The following is a 21,067-nucleotide window of genomic DNA, read 5'->3' on the forward strand; positions in this document are numbered from 1 at the left end:
ATGTGGCTCAAGCTTTTAACAAGAAACACCGAGCGAAGGCAAGTTGAACGAAATACAAGAAAGTTTTATCGATTTGGACGAAGACTGCTGCTGTAAATTCGAATAGTTGGACGTCAGAAAGCTGAACAATTATGAGGAAGGGGGGAAAATAGAGAGAAATGAAAAATTTAACATTTCTATCATGAACAATAAACGAGCAAACGTTTAGTTTTAATTTTAAAAACTTCGTTCCTATACGTGTCTTCCTCGTCTCGCGTTTGTAAATTAATAAAAATGATAATATTACACTGAAGATGCTTTTTTCATGCTAATGAATAAACTTTTTACCACGATTAATAAGACACGTATGATTAATTACAAAGCGAAATGAAATAACTGTACAGATATGGGTATACCGAGCAGTTGACTGCACTATCGACCGACAAGTTGAGTCGTGTCGGTTCCGTGACGTCACTGCTGCTAATGCCCGAGTTATATAAACCCCTATCTATGTCGTGCATGATCCTCCAGCTTGCCCTCTCCCCTCCTCTCCCCTCCCTATCACTCTTCCTTACCCCTTTCCAGCTTTAAGGCCGGCATTAATATACCCCCTCCTCCACCCTCTCGTCAAATGCGACTAACCTAACTTTACCAGACGCCTCAAAGCTCTTCGCGATATTCCGCGCATGCGCCGGTTGCACACGCACACTTTGTTTCGTATGATTTGTTAACCTCTCCATCGGATCTTTCTGCTTTTATACTTGGCAGATTTCTTCCTTACCGCGATACAGATTTTAATACAAAGTATAACAAAGTTGCTTGATTTGTCTCAGTATTTGTCGAAAAAAAAAAAAAAAATTACCGAGAATCGCTCGAGTTTTTCTGATCTAAGGCGTCCGTTTTTATAAATGGCATATTGTACGATAATCTTTTGACCGATGTCACGAGGTTCGAACCAAGCATGACCTTAGCACTGAACAATAGGTCACCAGAATTCCAGTTATATCAACGATAATGGATATAAATCGTATTTTTATTATGACCCGACCCTGTGGTGTGGTTGCTCCTTAAAATGCAATTGAACAAAATTAACGTGAATAAATCGCAGCTTGGTCCCTAACGAAAGCGAAGAAGCTATTTTGCACTGACCAACAAAGATGCCAAGTTGTTCACGTGATGCACGTATGCCACCTTGTAGTGTTGGTAGGAACTCACTGAAAGTTCAGTTTCTAGAGTTGAGCAAATTTATCAATTTCAATATTATTATTACTGAAGTATAGAAATGTGATTGGGCCAGAGTGAGGACATTAAGCCCTGATTCGTCTCTCCTTGACCGAGAGGAGGGGATATAAGGAGGAGGGGAGCGGGCCGAGAGTCAGTGCTTGGAAGGCAGCGAGAGTTATAGGACTTGATAATTGGTGGAATATAGAATTGTATTGTATCGAGTCTTTATCTAAATAAAATAAGTATTGTATTAGAAGGAATGGTTTTTGGAAGGAGACTGTGAGTTAAATCAGAGTACGAATAAAATTATTTTACTACATTACTTTGCATTAAATTTCCCCGTGTCCATAATGCTACGCAAAAACTGTGATACTGCATCATTAATTTTATTTAAATACAATAACATGTATAGCAACTTTGTAGCGTTGAATTCTAGAAGATATAAAAGTATCGAGATTATTTTATAATAACCAACTTGTTCAGAGGCGCTTGGGAAGGAGCATTTGCGAAAAACCCGAGTCTTTAATGATATGTAAGGTGGCAAAGACGGCTGGGCGTTCAATGCTGTCGCGTTGAGCCTTGAGCAGGGTCAGTGGTTCCCGAGAAGTCTGCCTATGTCCTATATATGCAACTTCGCGCGCGTGCGGCCTCACGAGACTTCTCTCTATGTGGCGTCGTTCCCGATCAATTTACAGTGAGAAGAGAAAACTTGCTATGCTAGGCATCGGGCCAACGGTCAAAATATCATAAACTTTTTACAATGATATCTCTCTTTCTTTTCTTTATATAGAGACATTTCGAGAGTCCATAATCTAAATCTTTGTTTCTATCGCTAAAATAGAAACATTTCTTTATGAAAATTAATATAAAGCTGAAATAAATTCAGTGTGCATTTTAATAGCTGATTCGGCCACTTGCACCAATGCGTACTAGCTATATTATATTTTTTTCGTTATCATGTAATTTAAGGATGGTGAAATATATTGTGCAACACTGGTGCATGTATACGAATCTGCCGTAAGTATGAAAATCGATACAGATTCAGGATTAGTTTTCATACAAGAATATTTTGTAAATAGAGAAACTTTTTATGATGGAGAGATAACGACAAAGTTGAAACACGCGTCAACGCTACTCCTTGTTAGTTTTTAATGAAAGCAGTGCAGGGATGTCGATCTAATCTTAATATAGTCGAACTGGAAAGAAGCGAGCGTTATTTTTGGCGAGTAAACTTGATATCTGATACTTTCTCAGTGGCAGCCATTGATCTTGTTCGCTTGAAATATTTATTTTCCATGCTGAATCGCGTCAGGGTGGTACTTTACCTCTACACAGTGCAAATATTCTAGCCGGCGTTCAATAGACTTTCATTGGACGTCTTGCGTCTTTAAACTGTCCAAGGAATAACGTATGTATGCTACTTCTCTTCCCAGTGATTAATGAAAGACGTTCGCGGTTGTGCAAGGGATAGGATTAATGAAATTCAATTCATCTTAACATCGCCTACGTTAACAACAAAGCGATTGCAAATTTCAAGAAAAATGCCCGTGTCAGTCGAATGTAAATAGATCAGATTGTATGTACTGGCCAATGGCAGAGCTGGTAAAAATCCAATATGGCTGCCGGTAGTGACTGAATAATCTCACCATTCTTTCGACAAAAGTTGAGGTTATGTTTACTTAGTAAATGTTGGCCACGAGTGCTTTTTTCTTTGTTACGTGCAAGGAGACACTGTGACGTTTCTTAAAAGTGAATTGAAGGGAACGCTGCATGATGGTTGTTATATTCGAGTGCCCGCGCAATTGTAATATGGCGCCCACGTGAGTTGGGATTTTCAGGTAAGGAGGCTTAATAGCTTAATAATGGGCATGACTTGTCCTTAATGAACGACAACATTGTGTAGTACCGTATTGTCAGCCGAGTACTCGCAGGAACTGAGAGGTATCTTCAACCTAACCTAAGGCATACCAATCTTCTCTATGAAAGAGAGTGGGGGAGAGAGAAGGGAGTACTTCGGAAATACCAATGCACGTGCATTACGTATTTCCTGCGTGCCATTCGTACATATCCGTCTCTTTGAAATTGTTGTATACCCCCTTTAACTTTTCAAGAATCATCGCTTCCTCTTTGTTGCCATTTATCAAGCTCATCTAACAGTGCATTTCTAACATTTTCTATGATTCTTCTTCTATGAAAATTTTTTGTCATGTACATGTGAATATTTGAAACTTTTTAAGATTAATAAAATATTTTCTAAATGTATCGGCTTTAAAACATTTTGTTTACTCCCCCTCCTTCCCTTATGTAATTGTTCTAGAACAAAATACTTGTAAAATTTTGCGAGTTAATTAGTATTCAGTGAAGTTTTATATTTGGTTTAGCATATGATGTCGTGGATTATTTTCCACAAATCATATAAATATAATAAAGCTGTAAACTTTTTTAATACCTGTTAATACTTCCCAAGTAAACATACGAGGTCACGATAACGGAAATGGTATGGGGAATCTAATGACGAATTTTTCTACACTTGTTCTTAGTATTTAAACATAAGATACTGGTAGTAGCTGCAGTATTTATACGCGTAAGAGAATTATTTTATGAAATGTGTACCTTTTCGATCATTTAGTTCCTAGTGTTCCTGCACCTTGATATGAGATGCTAGAGTATTCTAATAATTTTTGGTAACTAAATATTAGTTTTTTGAAAACAATTAACCTTGGGTAATTTCTCCTCGCTAATCGTCATAGTAAGTTACATTTATCAAATATCGATAAAAGATTATAATCGAATGTATAGTTTACCTGTTCTGGATACAACCACTCCTTCAACTTTTGCCAGTAAGATACCGATGTAAAACAAGGAAGGGGACGCGAAGCAGTGACGCTATGTCGTATGATAAGTTGGTAACAAGTAAAGAGACCATCTAGAAATTTTAGGAATTGTGTGCGATGCGCCATCTGTTGAGAAACGCTTTAACTAAATCGAATGGTAAAGAAGGAACCTTTTTACCGATTTCAAAATTTTTAAATGAAACAAATATTACGACTTATTATTTTAAATATTCTTAGGGTAATGTTAAAAAAAGTTATAAAGATTGATTCAGAAAAATTAGTTTATTAAAAAAAAAAAAAGTACAAATTGTTTCCGCCCGGGATCGAACCGGGGACCTTGTGCGTGTGAAGCACACGTGATAACCACTACACTACGGAAACCACAATGTATATTTTGTTATAAATTTACTTAGTCTTCAATGATAAACATTAATAGCTTTTTTCTTATTTGTAGTGAAATTTGTATTATCTGTTACTATATAAGCAATCTTTTTTTATTTTATATACTCATAGGCAATCTTGCATGATCATTAAAACTTAAATTGCTCTTTAATGATATGGTCAAACCAATTTATTTACTTAAATTACATTTAAAATTGTAATCAAAGGAGATTGAGGCACGTATTTAAAAAGAACTATTAATTCATACAAATCTTCTCTAGAATTTATTTAGTTTATTACAATTTTTTGGCGGCAAATCTCATGCCCGGTATTCGTTTATATGGCTTTAAACGTTTATAAACCATGTAAATAAAATCTTTCATTCTCTTGCATTCATAAATACAGCGCATACCACAAATCGCGGGTATAAAGAAATGACGTGCTTACAAGTTGAAACAAATCATAATATAAACTATTATTATAGAATATTATCATAATAAAATTATAATAATGGTAAAATAAGATAATCATCACCAACGATCGTTAAAACGCGTGTGAAATCTCTCTGTACACAAAATAATTGTCAGCATAATTGATTTTCAGTAAACTGTATTATTTGTTTATTAAAGTTATCTGCACAAATACGAATAAATTTTGTTGTCTCGCATGCATACATATATCGACATGCTTCTGCTAATTTACCGAAAAATACATTTTCGACTATTCACCTAATTACATTTTAATAGCTAAAGTATGAAATGTTTTAGAAAAATATTTATAATTAATATTTATATAAACGATTAATTCTATCCATAATACCTTTTACAGTCGTATGGATTATACTCTCGCTTATACTTGTAATTTGCTACAATAAAAATAAACTTTTGCGAATTATTTGGTAACTATATTTACAATTATAATATTGTTTTTTGTGTTTGTAATTCAGAGATATAATATGGCATAAATTGCTTTTGATGTCAGCTGATTTGTTTTAATTGATAAGTCAATTGAATTGTAAAATTTCAACGATTTTGATTAATTAAAATACTAAAAGTTTGCGGGTAGTTTCGGATACAAAATCATTCATATAATGTTTAATAAATTAATCAAGTGCCAATAATAAAGATTGATTAACCAATCTAATATTTGTAAAAACAATTAGTTTATAAATAAACAATTTCACATTATATTGAATTACGCACATCAAATTATCATCAGGTAATTTCTGTTACTTTTATTAAAACTATGAATATGATTTCTTCGTCGACGCACGGAATGGTGTTCATTTATTTAACACGTATCTCTATTCTTAATAATTAAACTTACTAAAAGCACTATTAAAAATGATATAAACAATAGAGATCAAACGATTCAATGCAATCGTGACAAAGTAAATTTTGTCTCAAGCATTAAATTAATTTTCAAGATTAAAATATTTTCTGGAATAGGACATAAGTTAAAAGTTAATTTTAAAACTTAATAAAACTCTAAAATGACGAAGGAATATATAAATTTAAGGAGTATATTTGTTTTTTGGAACGATTGATCAAAATGGCACAATGGCAAAAGAGTGCTATTAAATAAAGAACACCATTTTCATTACTGACTATGCAATAATTATGCCTTGTGGTGATTAAACTACAAAGTCTCTTTGTCTACCACTTTTCAAGTCTTGGCAGATTCACTTTGCAATGCCGCTGCATTGCTTGAAAAAGGCCACTTCAAGAAATTTTAAACTACGTCTCGTTAAAAATGGTCTACTTCGTATTTCCCTAGAATAAAAACGACTTCCTGGATTATAATAATTATTACACTGTTTCACATACTGTATCACTTTCGAGTTTCTTTTTTATGAAAACTCGTCGTATAAAATTTTTACGCTCAAGCGAATATTTAAAATGAATTGATGTTAAAATAGTTACATAAGATATTACACACTTTTCAATTAATTTCTATCGTATCGGAATAATAATTTTACAGAAGAATTCTGCTGGTACCGGGATTTCATTTCATAATTGGTTCAAATGCATATTTAACGAGAAGATAATAATAAAAGCCGGAGCTATGGTATAAAAAAAGACTGATTATAATAATCACAAAAGTAACATTCTAGCGTTATAATGAAAACGAATACTCCTCTACCTATATTCGATTTAATTTTTTTCTTGTTTACTCAATTTTAATATTTCATCTCAGTGTTTTTTCCTTTGTAAATCCCAACTTTAATATCTTCGATAGAGAGTACAGTTTTAATACTTTCCACATAATCTTTTCCTCCACCATCTTCTTATCCTTATTACAGTTGTATCTTCTTTTATTTGCTTATTATATTGTGGATCAAACTTTACTTATTCCTGTAAAAATTGTTTTTTCTTAAATTAGATTTCACAGCGGACCATTTTGATATTACACAATACAGCAAGCTTTTTGGAAGAATTAGAATCTTAAAAAGTTAAATCTTGTTTACTAATCCACAATGTTAATTGTAGTGATCTGGCGTATAATTCTTGGCATTGTTTCAGCGTCCTTGCACATTACAGTAGAGCTACTTTCACCACAAATACGGCGAGGAGGTGCATTAACGTAAAGGCATAGAGCAGGTTGAGCAACGAAATCCTCAACGGACCCCCTCTGAACTTTTGCCTCGTTAGACAGAAATGCTCAGTCTGGAGTCTGAGGTTCTTACCTTCATGATAGAAATTCCATCTGAGGGGTTTCTCGAGCAGGTAAGATATATCCTAAAGGAGCACGTGGAATCTAATGAGATGTATTGATAATAACTGAAGTGGTATACCTAAACCACCATGCTCTAGCAATCTCTTTGCTTCTTAACTCTAATTCCTACATAAAGCAACCGCCATTTTGTCTACATCGGCTCAGTATAATAGTAGAACGCTAAGTTCAATCCAATGTTTCTAACAAAACACGTTAAATTAATCTTTGATCGGCTAGTTTACTAAACTCTTCTCCTACTATCTATGTACTAATGATAGGTATTAAGCTTACGATTTACAATTAATTAGAATTATATAAAAATTTATAAAATATACGAAGAGTAGCTAGGCTATGCTTATAACTATTGGATAATTAATTGTAATGGTAATTCGAGTAGTCTAATTACAATTGATTCTATATATTAAGATAATGATGAATTTGATGTTACAAAACAGTCTATCTACAAGGCTAATTATTGTTATCTAAACGCTTATTCAAAATTAGACTTAACTTTGTCTGCTTGACAGTGATCAGTAGCTACCGAGGATGGTCAAATCCCAAGTTAAAGCTGGAAGATTTAAATGCAACTGTCAGGGAAAACATTATTTTGAGTTCCAGTAATGCACTTAAAGACTGTTACACCGCCTTTCAGAAAAACTTGGTCTTCCTATCCAGCTTGCCAGCAATTAAAAACCATCAAGGATGGCAAAATAGCAGGCTAAAGTTAGAAGACTCAATGCGCGAAGTGGTAATGGAACATCTCGAGTCTCCCTAATGTCTACTTAAACGTTTCAGCAAAGCTAAAAGCTGTTGCTGCTTTGAAAAGCATCAGAGCTCTTGGTAGCTAGTATTAAATGTACGAAGGGTATACGAATAAATGTTGTTTATATATATTCGTTTACAGGTATGAGGATTGGCAAAGTGACGCATGAATCGAGAAATGCTTCGCGATTCTCAATGCCTCCTTTGGAAAATTCAAGTTTAAGGGAATCTGGGATCAGTAAAGTATATCGTAGGAGGAACGTGCAGATTGTGATGAGACCTGCTGAGCCTAAAATCCCTCTGGACCTGATTGGGTGTTCGATATCCAACGTGTGGAACGTAAGATGTTCTGAATGCAACATCATGATGTATTCTGGATTCCCTCTCAGCCCCAGGATAATCGGGAGCTGGCGGAGGCGACTGTACACCAGGTTGGAACTGTGAGACCCCATAAAGGACTCCAACAGAACGTCTCCAATTGTCCTGGCGTCTTTGCTCGTTCTCAGACTGTCGTTCCTTGCGTCTGCTTTGGGACGAACTACTCTCGGTGGAGTTGCTGTCCTCGCTGGTACCCAATCCTGGATCTCTTTCGTCGAACGCAGCCAGACTGGTAGCAGGACTATTCTTCAAGGATTTTATGACTCCTGGTGCGTGGTAGTACAGAGTCGGATGTGGTATGACGTATGGTTGCTGGAGTTTGCTCAGGGAGTCTTGCTTATCAGAGATTTTCTTCATCCTCTCGATCTCGTCCTCCTTATCGTGGTTTCTGCAAGAACCTGGTCCGAAGAGGGATAGCAGAACCGGAAGTAGGAACATGCCGTGCATAGCTCCTATGAAGATGACCAGGAATACCATTTTGAAAAACACCAGGAAGATGTATGTTCCAGCCAGTAATAAGGCGATTAATCCCAGAATTGTGGATACTGCGCCTTGGACTATAGGAAGTCCTAAACTGTACAAAGCTTCTTTCACACGATCCTCTGGTTTCTTTAACTTTGAGCTCATGTAGGCGTAACATATGTGAGCCGTAAAATCCACGCTGAATCCAATACACATTATCAGGTTGATCATGGAGATGCTGTCCAGATTCACCCCCCACAGGGCCATGTAACCGGCCACTCCCAGCTCGATCGATACTATGCAGAATGCCACCCACAAACAGCACAGAACATTCGGAATGAATACGAAGCTTATCAGCATCATCACCAAAGCACCGAAAATCATACACTGAATACTCGTTGGTCGAACCTGAAAGAAAAAGTTGTCATATTAATTCTATGGTAAATCTTCATTCTTCTCATAATTGAATCCTTAGAAATGATATTATTATAATATAGATAGTGAATGACAGATAATTAATAATCTCTTAATTGAGAGGGATTATTATAGAACAGCATGTTATCAGTAAAGAAAAGGATGAATACTCCATTAGCTTGTTTATTTTTAACATCGTGCATCATAAAAGTGACAGAAGCAATTGAAAGAAGCTCGGGGCAATTTGTTGGTAATAGATTGAGCAATTAAAGCGAGTCACAGGTAAAATGGGATAAAAGCAATCCGTAACAATTCCTATTAAATTAGCCGTAGTGTCATTGACAATCAATAAAGGAAACATAAAATGGACTGGATATTGAAAGGAAAACGGAGAGGACTCTGTGGAAAAACTTTTTGGAGCTTGAAAACTTCCAATCGATTTAAGCAGAAGAGAAGCAAGAATGGAAAGTTTATCTTGTTTTATTGTTTGAAGAAATTTCGTCAAGTTATAGTATCTTTCAATTTCGAATTGAAATAAAAGAAGAATGAACATGTTCTGAAAATAAAAAACCAAAATGTGGTTAATAAAAAGCTGCAGAATAGAGTCACATAGTGAAATAAAAAACAACATAGATAAGTAGTACAAAAAACTAAATTTATAATTGAAAATTGTCAGTCAAAAGAAAGATCCAAGCAATAAACTTAGTTACTTTACTGGTCCACACCAATAAAATTAAACAAGTTGAAAATTCTGAAGAAGAATAGAGAGTCATTCGACAGTTTTGATGCGAGTACAGAGCTGACAGTTATATTCTACATGTCTCAAATGAATAAAAACAAAACAAGAACAGTACTTTGAAGGACGAGCATAACGAGAAAAGGATTAGTCTAAAAATAAATACTTTTTACAAAATCCCTTACTAATTCAAACTGATCGAAGAAGACGAAGTAAGGATGGAATACACTGGCATTCAAGGGTGAGTCGTGGCAAATCTTTCTGAGTTCCTTGACCATTTCCTTCTCCTGATTCGTACCGCTGACATTGACTGCCTGTATGAGGAATCTACTTGCGATTATCCTCTCGTCGGACTGGTCGAATTTCACATCGAGGGAAAATGTGCTAGTGGGGAATAGCCAGATCTCTTTCAGAGTCTTGATAAAGTTCTCCTCAGTGTCGATCTTCACGCCCAGGTAATCCTCGTTGCGGGACACGTAGCTGAGGAAACTTCTAAGCCAGCTCTCGGTGTAGGTTGGCTCGCTTATGTAGGTGCTATTCTCTAGGGACCTCGTCAGGTTCTCCATTTGCTTCTGGATCACTGGATCGCTGTAGTTGTACTCTCCGCTCACGATCACCTGCGATTCAACACCAATTTGGTCAATTCAGTCTCTGGTACACATACAAAATTACATTTCTTATCCCTATTTATTTGCTATATCTTATTACAAATCCCCCCATTTTCACAGTAAGAATTCTATCCAGTTAGTGTTCACAAAAATTCACAGACAAAATCTTTATCAACCTGCAGCTATTCTAGCAAATCTTTCCAACCATATTATTGTTATTATAAAAATGGGCAAATACACTGTTCAGCTGTAAGCTGGCACAAATTGATTTTCAAGTGAAGAATCGTTTTTTTTCTACAGGATATCAACAGATATTATAGTTGAGATGGGTGGTGGTGTTTGATACGAAAATTGGAGCTGGACGTCGTTGATAGTAACTGCGTTAGAAGGATAGGGAAAAAAGGAGAAGAGGGAAGGACGGAACGACGGGAGCAAAGGTAATAGGCGAGGATAGGTATTGGGGAATCCTGTTTCGGTTTCAAAGCAATTTACGATCACATCCGGCTTAGAGTCTCTTACACTCTTTCTTCCTATGTCTGTTCCTCGTTCGTTGTTAAAGAGGGGGGGGGGGGGGTGTAAGAAAAAAGAGAAAGAGAGAGATACAAGAGATGGTTTATCCGATTCTTTGTCCTTCTACCCTTCTATCCCCCTCCAACTCAACTTCCCTCTCCCTCCCTCTCACTCTTTCCTTCATTCTCATTTCGTTAGGTCTCCTTTGAATTGCCGGAGGATTCGTTGATCCGAATCACTCGTCTTAATCGGGACTATCAGCCGTTTCGTCAACCAATCGAGTTTAACTTTAATTGCGCGTGTCCCTCGAGCAACTACATTTCCTTTTCAAGAAAATCTCTTCCAGACCCATCCCTCCCTTTGCCCTCCCTTACCATCACCTGAAACCCCCAACCCAACGTCAGCACATTCGATACACCTCATATTTACTCCCTTTCCACGTATTTCCTACCCTTGCTTTACTCGTTCCACTTCGTATTTACTTCGTGTCTCCTATTTACTTGGAAAATTACTCTCCAACTTTTGGAAACTTTCTATCCAGTGAAAATCAATCATTCAACGACCATTTCAGCTCGTCAAAGTTTTTGCTTGAATTTTTAAATCGACCAGAACTATAATATAATCAGGAACTAATGTAAAGCCGAGTTTTGGCATGTATTATGGATAATAAAGTTGTGTTAATTTATATAAGGAAAAATAATTGATTCGACGATTTATTAGAAAAAGTTTGCTCACCCAAACAGGTATAATAATTTAAGTACTTTGTTATAAAAGTTGTAAATTCGTGGGAAATGTGATTTTTAAAGAGTTAACGTAAATTTGCAATGTTGGTATAATTGCTACTTGTAGCTTTGCTTTTCGGAGAAAATTAAAAGGTTGATAAATTATAAGGCTTTAATTATATGCTTTAATATACGAGGAGGAATTTTAGGGTAATGGAGAAAAGTGGTAAGTGTAGAGAGTTCATCGATTTTCGTAGTTTTTAGCCGAGCCTTTGATCAGCCTGTCAAGTAAATCAGTCATGCTTGTGTTTTATTATGGATTTTCTGTCGTACGAATACTATTTGCTTTTCAGAACTTCCGCTTCTAGAATGCTTACGTAAGGCGATGCGCCTTGAAGAAAATAAATCGATCATTATTCTCTCATGAACTGATTATTCAATGTTTCCAACCCTTCATTTATAGCATACCTTGCTAGTCGTCCATTTCTCAATGTATTTTTAGCCTTCCGCTGTACTCACGAAAAATATTTATACTTCGCGTTATAAAATTTAATTATCCCAATGCAAAATTTCTAATTAAGTACGATGCGAAACGAAGAAAATAAAAATCTGTTAGAATTATGTATTTTCTTACAAATACAATATTCAAAATAATTATTATTAAAATATTTTGTGAGAGAAAAGCATTGATAAAGCAAAACGATAACTCTAAATGTGGTTTTTGCTCATCGACTCAACTTGTTTACTCTGATCACTGATAATTAGATTACGTTTATTAGTACTGTACGAGTTAATATCAGTGTTCATTTTAAAGAAGCATTACCTAATTACAGAGGAAATTTCAGAAAGAAGAGAGCCAATTCCCTTTGAAGGAATGATTTGTGAGAAAAATTGGTCAGAAAGGCAAATTTTGTTCTCTCTTATGGCCAAAACTTTCATTCTATCTTAATTAGGGCAAAATTAACTTTAGATGTAGCCACGGATCAATAGTATAACCAAGTTTAAAAATTCACTGATATCCCTTAGTCAAGATTGAATCAAGATTCTTGAAACCTATCTTTAATGCATCAGTCTGAATTTTATATTAATTCAAATATAGGTCTTATTATTTAATCTAAAATTCCAGTCACCCCAGCCAATTAAATTTAAATGATTTGCCAAAAATATGAGAACAGATTCAGCTTGAATTTATTAAAGATTACTCGGCTGAAAAATTAAAGAGATTTTCTTTGAAATAAGTCTCTTTAAATAACGAAAAATAGCAAGAATATTGTTAATGATCTTGGGAGTAGAGTAGGTGATCGATAGTTTATACTTGAATTGGCAGGTGAACAAAAGGAAGATGGAATAATGGGAGAGGGGGGTGGGTGGGATGATTCCGGTCAGAAATTGCACGGATGACAGTGGGCATTAGCAATAAATGACGGAGTAGCGTTGAGATACGAACTGATTGTCGATAAAAAATACAGACTTTCACTTTGATGTGGCGGATAGACTAAACTTCCTGTGTCAAAAGACGCGGACGAAATTTAATTTAAAACCGGTTTTTCCACCATGCTGAGTATACAAAATTGTAAGCTGTCTCGTACAAAATGTAACAGCAATCGCATTCTTACAAAACCACTGTTTGCTTTGGAACACACAACTAAAATAATAACAATATATAACACTACAGAAATGTTCAATATTGATAATATTTTAAGAGCTTTCCTGAAGTAGGGTGGAAGAAAATCGTGAGAATTTAAATTTATTGCAAGATTATCGTTACCATAGCTGATCGTTTAAATCGGATAAAAAGTGAAAATCAATTTTTTCAATTCGAGTCGATAGAGAATTTCGCAAATGGGTATTGTTGTTAGGAAGATTATAGTTTTGATTGGTTAAATAGCGAATTGGCTGAGATAGGAACAGACTGGACGTAACGGGCAAGACTGCACGCATAATCCGGTACTTATTGCAATTATGTCACGTGCTCTCTCGTATATACTATACACATAGCCACTGCTCTACTGTGAAACAGCTTTCTCCCAAATGCTCTCGCTCCTTCTTGTAGTTTCTACATCTTTCTCGCTTTTACCATTTAAATATACACTAATTTACATCTGTTTATATATAGACAAGCATCTTTTGATATATCTCTATATGAATTTATCTATATCAGTATTTTATATATATTCATCTGCCTAATATAATTTTGCATATTCATCGATCCATTCATAACTTCATCTATCAAATAATCTGGCTATCTATCCATAGAACGTTTGCCCTTCTACTAGCACTCTCACTCTTACACTCTACCTTTCTCCAAAGAGAGCCAGGAGAAAGAGAGGAATTGCGTCACCAAGCTGACCAACCGTTAAAAAACGACTTTAATCGTGGTCAACCTACATCTTCCTCAGTCTATCCTTCGATCATTCATCCTTCATTCAACATCATTCATTCACAACTTATAATTTACTCTTCAGTTATGCTTCAACGAATTTTCCTATCTACCCTTCAGCACCATTCGCTCTTTCTTCACACTCAATATATCCCATTGTTATTGCTCGCAATTTATTCACTCGCTCCACCTTCAATTATCGTTATTTATCAACGCCCCTATGGTCCAGGTATCTACGGTTCAGCCGCAGAAATTGCTGTAGCGCACAGGGGAAAAGTTATTCAATATTTGACGAAGTAAAAATTGAAACTAGAATCGTAGAGTATTATACACATGGGTAAAGTTTCCCGCGTAACAGGCTTTGCCAAAAATATTTCCTGAAAGCAAATCCGGTTTTGCTTGACCATGTGACACATATGAATATGTTGTCCCATCCGAGTTAGGAAACTAAATTCTCCAAAGGAAAATTCTGGCGATTATACGGTAGATTTCTCGACTTAATACTAGGAAATAGTATATGTTTATACAAATACAAAGATATTGGACAAAATATTAAAGAAATCAGACGAATATCATAAACCAGTTTTTGCTTCTTGGAAATGCCTGAACGCGTTTTTACATCTCACACTCGTTACATGAAATTTTTCTGCGAGAACAATAAAGAAATGAAATTTGATAGTAGAATTTAACCGATGGAGGCACAACATTGTACACGAAGAAATTAGCTAAATAGAAGCAGAACGCTCTTAATGGGCATAATTATGGTGCAATGGGTGTGAGATGCAAAAAAACTAGTATTATCTACAAGTATAGCGGTAAGTTGCGTAAGCAGGCTCACTTGTATTCTATATGGGAATTCTCGGAAGTAAAAGTCTTCGCGATCATAAAAAGCGATGGAATAGGAATCTTCCTTGGATAATTTGCGTCTGTCCAGTCCTTCCTGGAGGGTCGTCAATCCGTAGAGGGCGCCCATCAAGTAAACGGTAAAAATCAGGATGATCAGGACCTTGATTGGCTTGCAGTTCAATGCCGCAGCCAAATAATCTCGGAACCACGTCATACAACCGTGCTCGGGATTGTCTATTGGATTGTCCGGATGCTCTGGATCAACACCGCCAGTGCACAACATCCGGTACAGCCAGGAGCGATGAGCTGCAAATAAAATTTATCATTTTAGTTTTCCTTCTACAATATTTTTACTTACGTGTTTAACGTGGGTTTTATCAGTCAGTTTGGAAAGCAATTTTCAAAGGAAAAGTTAAAGTTTAGTTTTATGGAAGGAACTAAATAAAATTGAAACTGATACCTCTTGCATTTAAACAACAACAACAAAAAAAACACATAAAATTCGTCCCTCCATTAAAATTTATTCTGAATCGACCAGTGTACAGTGGTCCCCATTGTCTCGACGAGAATAACTCGTACAAAAATTCATTATCATTTTCCAAATGGCTTCTTAATATTCCACGCGTGTATTATTAACGCGCGGAGCTGTAACTCTTATTGCGACGCTTTGTCAATTTAAACTGGTGACTATAGAATGTGGTACTAAAAAAATATTGCAAAACATTAGGATATTTGACGATAATTCCAATTATATAATTGTGTAATTTGATACTTTGACAGATAATTCTTCGCTATTCAATTTTCCACAATAAAATTTTATACAGAAGCACTTCGATTTGATCCAATTAAAAGATTAGGTTTTGGAGAAAACGATGCATGAGCTGGATAAGAAAACCTCTTTTAAGAATTGTCATAAAAAGATACGTATAGTAAAAAGATCTCGTTAAGAGAAGTGTACAATGGCAAAGAAACAGATTTTTCACGAAAGAGTATAGAAAATACAAGTGATCGATACGGGTATACCTGAAGTAAGGTATAAAAGAATAAAGTAAAACTTTTCTATTTCGGAAGTACATTCTTTGGATAAAAAAATCTTTCTCTCCATGAATAAAATATAGGAAAAAAAGATAACCTCGGTAATTTTGTGAGAAGGAATCGTCATTAGTGTATAAATGTATATAACAATTATAAATCTGATGCATTTAAAAGCAAGAAATGTAAAACAACAAACGAAGCAATATTATGATAAGCATCTCACTTGAAAAAGGAGAAAATGTGTTAGAATGGAGCAAGAAAGAGAAAAGTAAAGGAAGGTTGTGGGAAGATAATGTAACATAAATTAAAAGGAGACGAGTGTAGCATAAAGGTCGTCGACCTTTTGTCAGCACACTGACTGGTGACATTGTAAATGGCAGCTGGTAATTTCGCTTGAACTTAAACAGTTCGAAATCTTGTTACACTCTCGCATGCCACAGCAAAGTTACGTCAGTTTAAAGCGGCACGTGTTACGTTCGAACGTCGCTAATTCGTTAGATCACTTATCCCATTATGCAAGATGGAGAAGGTACTTTCTCGGAGAAAGCCCGAACGCTTCGTGTTTCCCATTCCTTTTCAGTTTCAGTTTCAGTTTCAGTTTCAGTTTCTTGCCTGTATTCAGCTTTATTTGCTCTCGGCCAACTTATTATTCTAAATTGCTGAGCATTCTCGCGCATTCGAACCTGCAACACACATTGACAATGAAATATTTTCTGCAATAATTATACATTCTTGTTACAATAAAAACTGACGATAAAAGTTTGTTTGCTGGTCTCGATCTTTATAAGTTTCGGTTTAACGTCTGAATAGCACTGCCAAAAGACGTTCAATGGGAGAACTAAAAGAGCATGGCATTGGACATTAACCAAACTGACGTCTTGACAGTGAAATGGAAAAGTAATAATAATGCTCCACTGACGCGTCTCTACCTTTTATCGATTTTCTCACGATTCACCCAAGAATCTTTTCTTTGACTGATAGCCGAAATCTCCTCTAAGTTGACGTTCGACATTTTCCAATATTACACCAAAAAATGATGCGTCGTTGACGTCTTTCGAAATGAAATGTCAATGGAAAAATTCATTTGAAGAATTTTTTCTCTAAAAATACGACATAATCGAAGAGAGAGAAACAATTTTGAAAGATCTAATAAAAACACCGGACGGCATTTAATACTTTGGGCTCTTCGTTTAAAGACCTGTCGAACGAGTTAGGAGAGGATAATTAGAATTGTTGAAAATAGGGCAGATATTGAGAAGAGCGAAGAATGATTGATTTTTGATTACAGAAGTAATTAAAATTGTACCGTATAATTTTCATTAAGATTTATTGGTTTCTGCTCACTGCTTTCAATATTTACGATGCTTTCCCTGTCCTTAATTTCACATTTGTATTCAATAAATACTGTAAAGGTATAAATTAAAAAATTTCTCTAATTGTATATTTTTCAAACTCAATTACACTTTCAACATCAACAAATTGTTTCTTAAGCACTCTATTAAACTTCGAGAGAAAAAGAAAACAGAGTTTTATTGTAAAAATAAATAATATATATATAGTTAATAATGTTGTACACTACCTAGCAATAAATGAATATTCATATTACAGCCTAAATAAAAACTATTGCTATCTCTAGATAATAAAAGGAACACTGACAGGAAATGTATTTACTTTCTAAGACTTTCCAGTATTCAAAAAGCATGTACTGTTGAGTGCAGCTATTATAGCAGTAAAATTAGCGAAGGTTCGTTAAAATCACAGCTGCATTTTTACAGACAATAAATAATGCATAATTAACTCCTCCCCTTGGTCAATTAATATAAAATAAAAATATAGCCTTATCGTACAAATTTAAGGCTTTGGATAGAACATCGGGAAACCTGAGCCTCACACAATAAAAAAAAATATTACAGAACAAACAGTTTGATGTTAATTTAACTGAATGCTTCAAATTTCCATGTGCACATAGAAAGTATGTACATACATGGAAATACACACATCGAGTTGGGAAAAAGAAGAATGAAAGTTTAAACAAAAAAATATTGAGAGATTCTATTGAGGTAACTGGTGAAAGTTTGCCTTTGTAACGTCTTCTTTAATAGTGTAATGACCATCGACAGCTTGTACAATAGTTACGATACAAAGTACAATTGGATTCCTCAGCAGTAACTTGTCCTATTACTACTTGCTATTACGTGTCGCATGAGAATATTCTAACAGGCAGCCTAGAAAAAAATGTCGTTACTGTTTGGTACACATTGTAATTCATTATGTATAGTTACCTTATAAAGCAATGTTACACGAGTTATTATGCGAGAAAAATGTACGCGAAGCATTAAAATTACGTTATGGTATAATTATTGATTTGTAAAGTCAGCCGTTACATATGTCTTTACACGAGAAAGTGCCATGTGAGAGCGAGCAGAAGACATTGAAAAGTTAAACAACGTAGGAGAAATGCAAATATATAAATTCACGAGAACCTATATACGTACATCACGACTAGTATCCAAACATCTTAGAGCACGTGTCGTTACAATGTGAAAATAAATAAATATATTTACAGAGTCGTCTTTTTGATTCTCAGCAATTTTATAATACAAGAAATTGTGTCCTAGCGTTAAATCGTTATCTCCGCGATTACGTGTATCTTCATATTGAAAAAGTGTAGGAATGTTTCTTTAGGTGAAAACCAGAAAAGGATAAATGGAAGAATGTCGTTGGTTAGGAAAAAGCGTATAATCGAACATTGAATTGTTGCAGTACGCGTGTCATTGCATAAAAAGATAAGCAGAGATGAACAAATAGCTTATTGTACCTTTCTCTTTTTCACTTTGTTGATTTTCTGTATTACCCAATCGACAGGTGAGGAAGAAGAGTGTAACGTAATCGGCCCATTCAAGTGTTGCAAACGAACAAGAATTGAATAATGTATTAACAAAAATATAGAGCAGGTCAGCAACCAAGAGTAAAGCCTCTTGTACAATTAATTACCATAAAACGGTGTAACTTAGGATTAATTACATGGCATTGTAGTAAAATATATATGCTACAAAAATTCCAAGTTTACTTTCTAATAAATTTCTGTTTACATGGACATTTTCTATAGTGGAAATAATTTTATATTTTTTTTTTTTTTTTACAGAAATTCGTGTTTTACAAAGAAAAGAATGAATGATTATTTTTTGAAGTAGAGGAGCTGAGCGTGATTGAGGGGAAATTGTTATTATTCTTAAAGGAATTTGTATTCGAGGACAGACAGGTAGATTGGCGTCAAGCAACAATTGGATGTGTCGAAATTGAAGAAAAGAAAAATATGTCGTGTGGTTTCGTCAGGGTCATTGGCCATTAAAGGGGGAAAAATGAGAAGTAATACTTGAAAAATACCCACACGACTTGGAAAGAGGTTGCACTTTGCAGCAAATGACGCTGTGCAAGTTCTTTTGCTCGCAGTAGCCGCTGATAGCCACGCATCCACTGAAAAACGTCAGATGGAAGACGAAAGTGAAAACCACCGCAAAACCTGGAAAAATGAAATTTATTATTTTTCATAATCAACACAATAAATAGTTGAGAGTGCTTCGTATGCAAGTGTAATTTTTTTAATAAAAATTAGCTGAAATAAATGAATTCTTAAAAAGAATCTAGAAATTAAATCACATTTTTAACAGCAATAATTTACTGTCAATCTAATAAAACGTCATTCATTTATTAATCTTTCTTGTGTTATCTTAAAAAGAATGGCAGAACTAATTGAGATTGATGGAAATCTTTTAAAAGTCGAAAAGAATTTTCGAGACAATTTCATACCTGAGTAAATGCAAAATATTTGAACCGAGGGGAAGGGTGACATGATACCAATGAAGAACGAGATCATATCAGTTAACGACGTAATCGTGATTGATACTGCTGCCTCGCTCAAAGTTTGCGCCATTCTTTCTGGCACGGGTTTGCTGATGCATGTTCGCCTCCAAGCTGCCAGCATAACAAAAGTGTCGTCAATTCCAATTCCTGCAAAAGAATAAACGGATATTTGTCGTTAAGAAGAAGGAAACAAAGATTTTCATTTTTTTTAAGTAGAATAACTCAATCGTTACAAAAGAGGTTTTGCAGACAAATAAATATTGAAAGCTTGCAATTTTTTTTTTTTTTTAGAAAAATTAGAGTATACAAAATTTGAAAAGAAACCAAATATTGCACAAAATGCATTTTTTATATAAGATATAGTTAAAAATTCATAAATAAATATTATTTATCTACTGTGTGAAAAAATTCATAGGTAATGTAAAAAAACACAAGGATTAGCATATATATATATTAATACTATATGCAAAAACAGTATTTAAATGAAAAGAAATTATTCGTGTAGATGTATCAGCGGTATTAAAGAGAAACATCACTATAACTGGATAATAAAATTGGTCTTTGGCTCCATATTTTTTATTACTCACTTATAGCCCAATCACTTTTAGCTTCATTCGGAAAGTGGGGTCAAATATGAATGAGAGGATCTTAAGATACACTCCGCGCTGATAAAAGTAAACGGAAATCGTTCTACTAGCGACTGCTTTGTGAGGCAACGAGTAATTTGGCTGTCGCGTTTATCAAGCCAGCGTTTGGATAAATTTGACTTCCCTGACGCTATAATATCCCCTATCAAATATTTACACCAACTGATACCTCTCAATAAGCAGAGGATCATTTTTTATTTCAAATATCACATTTCATCTACACTCGTCGAAAAATGTTACGATTAAACAAAAAGCTGCCAAAATCGTATCCACTCAAAAGGTGACAAGAAAATATTTTGTAATTCCTTTAATAATGTTAAATTTAAGTATATTCAAACAAGGATGTAAAAGACACACGAATAATCATGTTCTTCAGTAATTAAGAGGCTCTTCCATAGTTTGCGATAAGAGTATATAGTAATAAACATAGCAAAGTGTTTAAACGTTATCGCAGTTGATATTCGGTGTTGCACACGATGAATCACGTATTAAGAACGATTCGGATTCCCTCTCTCTGATTCATCGAGTAATTGCGTTATTGCGATGTTCTTCTCACCAATGAAATGAAAC

At 34.9% G+C, this 21,067-nt stretch overlaps 1 protein-coding gene and 1 non-coding gene across 2 annotated transcripts in view; both read right to left on the reverse strand.

The window, feature by feature from the left end:
• Positions 1-4,345: 4,345 nt before the first annotated feature.
• Positions 4,346-4,418, reverse strand: TRNAV-CAC (transfer RNA valine (anticodon CAC)). Its single transcript has one exon. It is a non-coding gene; the product is annotated as a tRNA-Val (tRNA).
• Positions 4,419-4,436: 18 nt separating this feature from the next.
• Ptr (Patched-related) overlaps positions 4,437-21,067 on the reverse strand; it is a 60,945-nt gene continuing 44,314 nt past the window's right edge. Inside the window, exons 6-10 of the mRNA XM_066730656.1 lie at positions 19,797-19,997; positions 19,378-19,509; positions 14,944-15,257; positions 10,071-10,502; positions 4,437-9,143 (exon numbers count right to left, since the gene is read on the reverse strand). Of these exons, the coding sequence (XP_066586753.1) occupies positions 8,115-9,143; positions 10,071-10,502; positions 14,944-15,257; positions 19,378-19,509; positions 19,797-19,997 (2,108 nt within the window). The 3' untranslated portion in view covers positions 4,437-8,114. The remainder of the gene's footprint in view (positions 9,144-10,070; positions 10,503-14,943; positions 15,258-19,377; positions 19,510-19,796; positions 19,998-21,067) is intronic.

This window comes from Prorops nasuta, unplaced genomic scaffold (assembly GCF_024137725.1).
Source record: "Prorops nasuta isolate Cenicafe-Biocafe unplaced genomic scaffold, Cenicafe_Pnas_1.2 PNAS00008, whole genome shotgun sequence".
Taxonomy (NCBI): domain Eukaryota; kingdom Metazoa; phylum Arthropoda; class Insecta; order Hymenoptera; family Bethylidae; genus Prorops; species Prorops nasuta.